The sequence below is a fragment of the Vigna angularis genome, chromosome 7, assembly GCF_016808095.1.
Source record: "Vigna angularis cultivar LongXiaoDou No.4 chromosome 7, ASM1680809v1, whole genome shotgun sequence".
Lineage (NCBI taxonomy): Eukaryota > Viridiplantae > Streptophyta > Magnoliopsida > Fabales > Fabaceae > Vigna > Vigna angularis.
This window is the reverse complement of record NC_068976.1, coordinates 6,103,080-6,111,524: the sequence shown is the minus strand read 5'-3', so window position 1 is coordinate 6,111,524 and position 8,445 is coordinate 6,103,080. Positions and strand designations below refer to the sequence as shown.

The window sequence follows — 8,445 nt, the reverse complement described above, 5'->3', positions numbered from 1 at the left end:
TTAGAGGTAAGTAGAAATTAGAAGCTATTGGGCTGTTGGGCCGTGATTAACTTTTCACTAATCCCAAGCCCATAGCGAAAACTATAAATACAGGTTCACGGTGAGTGGTAGATAGGTGACATTGAATGCACATTTATTGTTATCCCCTGAGAAAAGCCATTGCTCTGAAACTGACTTTGGCATCGGAGAATCTTTTGTAGGTCTCCACCCCCCGGATCAAGAGGAGAATCAAAGTTCGAGAAGAGGATCCGCCACTGAGACAAGATCGCAGGAGAATTTGGAGGCTTGGAACAGCACAGCCCTACACATCCGAAACATTTGGCGCCCACCGTGAGGCCGTGTGATTTCAAAAACCCAATGGTGACCACGAGAAACATGAGCATGGACGACCCCGTTGAGATGATTCGCGCATTACAGCAGAAAATGGACGAGATGCAGCAGCGCCACGAGGACGAGATGGCGGCCGTAAAGGCCGACTGCGAAGCCCGGATAGCCCGGGAGGTTGGACGGATAGACAGGGGAGAGCGAGTAAAGGATAAAGGAAAGGAAGTGGAGGGAGAGCGCCCCCCCCCCCCCCCCCCCCCCCCTAGATACCGAGTGTGATAGGACTTGGAGGCCCACCGGATCTGAAGCAGAAGGAAGCAAGGCTAAATCGGTGCATGCGGAGAGCGCTGCCGAGGACGGGCGGATGGTAGTCAAGTCGGAGCCTTCATCTGCCTTATTGCTTCCATTCACCCAAAACATAATGAATGTCCAAATCTCGGAGCAATTTGTGGCTCCGCAGTTCAAAATGTATAACGGGACAACGGATCCTGCGTCCCATATCCAGACGTTCTCGAACGCAATGGCGTTCCGAACGGGCAATGATGCCATTTGGTGCCGAGCGTTCTCGCTCTCATTGGAGGACGAAGCGTTGGAATGGTTCAATACCCTCCCCCCTAATTCAATAGAAAACTTTACCGGGTTAAAGCAGCTATTCATTAAACAATTCGCGGCCAGCAGTACCCAAGACTTGACCGTATTCGAATTAATGACCCTCAAGCAGGGGAAGGATGAAGCGCTGCGGACGTTTATTGACAGGTATCAGAAGACCGTCCGACACGTGAAAAGCCTGACGCCAGAGCTCGCCCTTCACTATATCCTGCCGGCTCTAAAGCCGGGGCCGTTTAAGGATAGCGTCTGCAGACGAGCGCCCAAAACAATGGAAGAGTTGAGGGAACGAGCGGCGGATGAGATAAGGGTGGAGGAGATGAAGCTCTCATACAAGAGGGAAAATCAGGAGGCCAGGGGAGAAAGGACGGACGACAACAAGCCCGGTCAGTCGACGGGGAAAACGTCCGGTCCTAGGCCAAGGGAGTAGAGAAAGGGACCCCGTTTCCAACAGTATACCCCTCTGAACGCCCCAAGGGAGAAAATCCTCCGAGAGGCCCTAAGCGCAGAATTGATACCGGAGCAGGAAGAGCTCCCGACAGCGAAGAACGCTGACCGAAGCAAGCATTGCGCCTACCACAAAAATATGGGTCATAACACTGAGGAGTGCTGGACCCTCAGAGACAAAATAGAGGAACTCATCCGGGCGGGAAAACTCAAGAAATACGTCCGTAGCGAACGCCCGCTGCAATCAACTGATCGGCCTGCTCAGAGGCCGGCCTACCGTAAGGATAAGCCGCAGAGGTCGAGAGCGGAGCGGCCTCGTTCAGAGAGGCGACCTAGCCGAAGTCGCAGCCGTAGCCGAGAGCGCCCCCTGAGGGGGCACATCAACACTATCTCAGGAGGGTTCGCGGGAGGAGGATCATCTTCTTCCGCCCGTAAGCGCCATGTTCGGGCCCTCCAATCCGTGCATTTGGTTGACAAGCCACGCCGCTTTATGCCGCCCATTACCTTCTCGAACGAAGACTTTCACGCCCCTGATCCCGACCAGGACGATCCGATGGTCATAACCGCAGAAATAGAGCGGTACGGAATCAGCAAAGTTCTAGTTGACCAGGGAAGTTCGGTCAACATCCTCTACTGGAAGACCTTCCTGCAGATGGATATCTCAGAGGACCTCATCGTTCCTTATGATGGGCAGATAGTAGGCTTTGCAGGAGAAAGGGTAGACACTAGGGGGTACATGGAGTTGAGAACAAGGTTGGGAACCGGACGTTCTAGCGAAGAGAAGAGGGTCTGGTATCTGCTGATAGAGGCTAACACGTCGTACAACGTACTGCTCGGAAGGTCGTGCCTGAACGCGTTTGGGGCAATCGTCTCTACCCCTCACCTCACGATGAAGTACCCCTCCGAAAAGGGAACTGTCTGCACGGTCCGGGCGGACCAGAAGGCGGCCCGGGAATGCTACGCGGCGAGGTTGAAGCTGCACATTCGACCAGTAAAGAGGCGGGCGGCCGGCTCTGAGGTGGCCATGGCAGACCTCGACCCAAGGACGAATACCGAGGACCGTTTGGATCCTATTGGGGAAACCCAACCTATCTTGATAGGAAGGGAGCCCGCTTAGACCACCCTCATCGCAAGGGAGCTGAACCCTGAGGTAGAAAAGGAGCTGAGGGCATTCCTATGGAAGAACTGGGATCTATTTGCGTGGACGGCAGTTGATATGCTAGGCATCCATCCCGCAGTGATGTGCCATAAACTCTCGCTTTTCCAAAACGTCCGCCCAGTCGCCCAGAAAAAGCGAAGAATGGGCGAGGAGAAACGACAAGCTGTGGAGGAGGAAGTAGGGAAGCTGAAGAAAGCTGGTTTTGTTCGGGAAGTCACGTACACCACGTGGCTAGCTAACGTTGTTATGGTGAAAAAGGCCAGTGGAAAATGGCGCATGTGCACTGACTACACGGACCTGAACAAAGCCTGCCCGAAAGATTTGCACCCCCTACCCAGTATAGACGCCCTGGTGGACGGCGCTTCTGGGCATCGAGTATTAAGTTTTTTGGATGCATACTCCGAATACAACCAGATACCCATGTATGGGCCGGACGTCGAGAAGACGGCATTCATAACGGAGAAGTCCAACTTCTGTTATGAGGTCATGCCATTCGGCCTGAAGAATGCCGGGGCGACGTACACGCGCTTAATGGACAGGATTTTCCGGGAACAAATAGGTCGGTGCATGGACGTATATGTGGACGACATGGTAGTCCGGTCCGCGGATGGAGATGGACACCTTAGAGACCTTGAGGAGGTGTTTCGACAAGTGAGGAAGTTCGGCATGTGCCTAAACCCCGCCAAATGTACATTTGGGGTAGCTGCCGGAAAGTTCTTGGGCTTCATGTTGACATCCAGGGGGATCGAGGCCAACCCGGACAAGTGCGAAGCGATACTACAAATGCAAAGTCCGACCACCCTTAAGGAAATCCAAAGACTGGTCGGACGCCTCACCGCTTTGTCCCGCTTTATCCCCAACCTGGCGGATAGGATGAGGCCGGTCCTGCGAAAATTGAAAAAAGGGGCCGGCCCGGCCTGGGACAACGAATGTGAACGAGCGTTTCAGGACGTAAAAACCATCCTTGTTAACCCACCGGTCATGAACCGCCCGGTCCTAGGAGGAGATCTGCATATTTTCCTGGGAGTGTCAGAGACGGCCATTAATGTCATGCTAATGCAAGAACGGCCTCAGCCGAGGTTAATTTATTTTGTGAGTCGCACGCTCCTACACGCCGAAACCCGATACCAACGGGTAGAGAAGGTGGCCTTAGCTTTGTTGCACGCCTCCCGAAGGCTTCGCCCTTACTTCCAAAGTCATCAGGTGATAGTCAGGACCGATTTCCCTATCTCCAAGATCCTCAAGAAGCCGGACTTAGCCGGACGGATGGTGGCCTGGGCGGTTGAGCTCTCAGAGTTCGGTTTACGGTATGAGCCGAGAGGATCGGTCAAAGGCCAACACTTAGCAGATTTTGCGGCCGAGTTACCACCGTCCGGCCAGGATGAGTGGAGCTTGTATGTGGACGGAGCGTCCGGTCGATCGATCAGCGGGGCCGGCATCGTGCTCGAGGGCCCCAACGGATTCTTGCTGGAACATTCCTTGATCTTCAAGTTCAAAGTATCCAACAATCAGGCCGAGTATGAGGCCCTGGTGGCCGGCCTCGAGCTGGCAAAAGACATGGGAGCAAGAAGAATAACCTGCCGGACGGACTCAGAGTTAGTGGTGGGTCAAATGAATGGCAACTTCCAAGTCCGAGAGGAACGTTTATTGCGATATTTCCAATGAGCAACGGACCTCGCAAAAGCGTTCGATAAAGTTGACATACAGCACATTCCCAGGGAACAAAACACGAGGGCGGACGTACTGTCTAAGCTTAGTTCGGGAAAAGAAAAGGGACAGTTAACTACTGTCGTGCGGCAGGTTCTACTTCAGCCTTCAGTAGAATGTTCGGCGGTATCCGACGGGGGAAAGGATTGGCGAACAGAAATCAGAGAAATCATGATTCGCCAAGATGAAGGGCGGACGGTAGGACCGAGCGAAGCCAAGAAGGTCGCCCGATATCTTGTGGTGGGGGACGACCTATATCGCAGAGGATTCTCCTCCCCTCTCCTTAAATGCTTAGGAGAGGCGGAAGCACATTACGTTATGGACGAGCTCCATAATGGCATTTGCGGCCTTCACACAGGTTGGCGAACGCTAAAAGCCCGGCTACTGAGAGCCGGATATTACTGGCCTACTGTGGAAGCGGACACAAGGGCGTTCATCCAAAGATGTGTTCGCTGCCATGAGCATTCCAACAACTCCCACCTACCGTCGCACGCCCTCCACTCAATGTTATCCCCATGGTCGTTCGCCCAATGGGGTATGGACATCGTAGGACCGTTCCCAGTAGGACAGGCACAGAAGAAATTCCTCTTGGTAGCGGTGGATTACTTTACAAAATGGGTAGAGGCCGAACCACTGGCAACCATCACGGCCGCCCAAGTTCAGAAGTTCTGCTGGAAATTGATATGTCGCTTCGGCCTCCCTCGATCGATCATCACAGATAACGGCCGGCAGTTTATTGACAAGAAACTGGCCGAATTCTTCAAAGGGTTGGGGATTAACCACGTCACCAGCTCGGTAGAACACCCCCAGACGAACGGACAAGCGGAAGCAATGAATAAGACCATAGTCTCGGAGCTTAAGCGGCGCTTGGGAGAAAAGAAGGGAGCTTGGGTGGACGAGCTACCCGAGGTCCTATGGGCGTACAGATGCACGCCTAATGGAACCATAGGCGAAACCCCTTTCAACTTAACTTATGGTACTGATGCCATGTTACCGGTTGAACTGGGGGAACCGTCCCTGAGGCGGCAAGTCGAAGACCTAAACCTCAACGACCAAGAGCTGAGGATCGAGTTGGACTCCCTAGATGAACGGCGGGACCGGGCGGCATTAAGGGCCGAAGCATGTAAGCGCATGGTTGAAAGAAAATACAACTCCAAGGTCCGACCAAGAAGTTTCCAGGAGGGGGATTTAGTGTGGAGAAAAGCTGGCGACGCCCGCCGAAACCCAGCGCATGGAAAGCTTGCTGCCAAGTGGGAAGGGCCTTTCCGAATCATGGAAGCCCTAGGAAATGGGGCGTATAGACTGGAGCGCATGGACGGACGTTCCATCCCCAACACTTGGAACGCCACACACCTAAAGTTTTACTTTAGTTAATTCCTATGACTGAATCACATGTACTGCTTTTTCCAAATAATGACAGAATATTTCTCTTCCCCTACAAATGTAACTTTATTTTGTAGAAACCAAGTTGGCAGGACAAATCCGCCAAGGAAAGACCGTCCGCCCTATCAAACTCCAAGCTGGTGAAAAAGAGTGTTCCAACGAGAACAACTCTCGGCTTGGTTGGGCGACGAAGCAAAAGACCGTCCGCCCTATCAAACTCCAAGCTGGTGAAAAAGAGTGTTCCAACGAGAACAACTCTCAGCTTGGTTGGGCGACGAAGCAAGACCGTCCGCCCTACCAAACTTCAAGCTGGTGAAAAAGAGTGTTCCAACGAGAACAACTCTCAGCTTGGTTGGGCGACGAAGCCAAGGACCGTCCACCCTTTCAAACTCCAAGCTGGTGAAAAAGAGTGTTCCAACGAGAACAACTCTCAGCTTGGTTGGGCGACGAAGCGAAGGACCGTCCATCCCAGTAAGACCAAGCTGGTAAAAGAGTGTTCCAACGAGAACAACGCTCAGCTTGGCCGGGCAAGGAAACTAGGGAATGACCGTCCCATTAGGACCGGACCGGTGAGGAAGGGTCCCTTCGGGGACCACTCTCAATTCGTTTGAGTAATGAAGCGAAAGCTAAAAATCCAAAAGCCAAAGCGTTAACGTCCGCCCGGGAAAAGTAAGGGCAATCCCCACCCCGGCCGGACCATTATTAAAACCAGTTAACTTGGTAAGAGTAAAGGCGCATAAAAGGAGACATGCAAAATTAGAAGAGATAACTGTGTATTAATCGTTCACGCTAAAAGGCGCCCAGATTTACAAAAAGACCGCCCGGCCAACATCTGGGCCATTCGAGACGTTGGACGGACGGCCAAATGATACACATCAAAAAATCAAAAAAGAAATCCTAATTGTTTCCCCCGGCAGCGGCCTCCACGGTCGGCTCGTCTTCCTCGGCGGCATTCAGATCCACCAGGACGCCGTCGAAAACGTCCTTCTTTATATCCACGCCAAGAGAAAACGGATCCTGGACGCCCGCCAGAAGAGTTACTTGACGAAGGGCTTTGTTGAAGCCTTCCTCATGTTCAAACAAGATTGTTGACTCCAACTCAGCAATTTGCTCCTTGGCCTTAGCAACTTCAAGAGTAAGCTCCTCGTTAACCTTGGCACGATCCGATTCAGCCTCCTTTAGGCGAGCTACCTCCGCCTTCAGCTGGCGACCTTCCTCCACCAAACGCTCTTGTTCGCCTCGGGCGGCTGCCAAACCTTTGGCGGCCTCCCTCCTGGTCTTCTCTAGATCGGCCTCCAGCTGGTCGATCTTCTTGTCATATTCATCTTGGTTGAGGACCATCTCTTCCAAGGTCTACTGAAGGGAGGCCGAGTTTTTCTTCTCTATATCGAGTTCGGCACGAATCTCTGCCACTCTGGGGCGGTCAGCGAACTCCCTAAGATACCAGGCCAAGGCGGACGTCCGGGTAGACATCTCCAGCATGGCATTGGTCAGCTCCAACTCAGAAAGAGGCTCGATGAGCGCCCGTTGGGAGGAGCTCATGTGAAACTTAGCCCGGTCGCTCATGCTAAAGGCGGGGCTAAAAATGCCGCCCGGTAGAGGGACGGCCGGGGCCTTCCCCCGATCTTTCTCCTTGTCTTTGCCCTTCCGGGCCTTCTTCGAAGCCGAACGAGACGAGGAGCCCTCCTTGTCTCTACGCCCCTCCACAGCGGGATCTTTCCTCTTGCGCTTCAAGGGATCAACGGAAACAGTGGCCGCCTCAGACAATGGGTCCACTTGGACGGCCGCCAATTCTGGTTGAGGATTGGGAGGCGGCACCTTGATGTTGGAACCCCCACTCTTATCAGTAGGGGGGACTCCTACCTTAGGAGTTATACGCACTGTCGTCTGGCGGCCGCCATAAGGAGGAGGACGGGGCACGTTCGGAGCACTAGTCGGCCGGGCGGTCGACGAACTGGCCCCGGACTTCTTCCTGGCGGCGATGAAGTTGGATTTGCGGGGGCCTGGGGTCGTTATTAGTTCTGCAAAAAACAAACAAATTCAGAAAAATTAACGTCAGTATGCGAAAAACAAACACACCCAATGTGACAAGACCATACCGAACGCCTTTGGTCCACAATCCTCGAGACTAAGGCATTCGACCAAGTGACGGGCGGAGATCCGGCGGGGGAGGGCGTTAATGGTGCGCACGGCCTCTAGGTCGGGTGCTGTCAAGGCCCCTATAGAAGTCGCCCTTATTCGTCGAGGATCTCTCGTCCAATAGAATGGGAACAACGGCCTCCCTTCACCATCAGAAAATTCGTGAAGGCCGGCTTTGTCAATGATTATTTTAAAGTAATGTTGCTTAAAATTTTTGAAGGAATCAGAGAAGGGGCGGAAAAGGGTCCTGTCCCGCACCGACGTAAAAGATACCCAACCGCCAGAAGGAGAAGGGCGGACTTCGAAATAATAAAAGAAGACCGGGATGGTGGGAGTGACGCCTACTGCTAAACACATTGCCAGAAACGCCTGCACGGTCGCCCATGAATTGGGGTGCAGCTGCGTGGGAGCCACATTAACTTCCCGAAGAACGGCCGTTTGAAACTTAGTAAAACGCACCCGGATAAAAAGATGGGTGAAGAAGGTCACGTACATGAAGAAGAAATCATACGGACTAGACCGCCCATCATGAAAGACCCTTTCGTTTAACAAAGTCACCCCAGCACGAATTAACCTCGAGTCTTCCACATCCCGGACGATATGGGTATGGCGGACCCTCCATTCTAACTCCTTGCGGAAAGCATAGCAGGAAGCGTATCGGCTAGGAACGGGGGGAGCCA

The 8,445-nt window shown here is 53.2% G+C and overlaps 2 protein-coding genes across 2 annotated transcripts; both read left to right on the top strand.

Annotated features, from left to right (window-relative positions):
• Window positions 1-375: 375 nt before the first annotated feature.
• On the top strand, window positions 376-1,360 carry LOC108336928 (uncharacterized). The gene is made up of 2 exons (XM_017573372.2): window positions 376-528; window positions 785-1,360. Exons 1-2 carry the CDS (start codon window positions 376-378, stop codon window positions 1,358-1,360), a joined length of 729 nt encoding a protein of 242 aa, XP_017428861.2.
• A 156-nt stretch (window positions 1,361-1,516) lies between these two features.
• LOC108336930 (uncharacterized) lies at window positions 1,517-2,494 on the top strand. Its single transcript, XM_017573373.2, has one exon. The coding sequence runs from the start codon at window positions 1,517-1,519 to the stop codon at window positions 2,492-2,494; it is 978 nt and encodes a 325-aa protein (XP_017428862.2).
• Window positions 2,495-8,445: the final 5,951 nt, after the last annotated feature.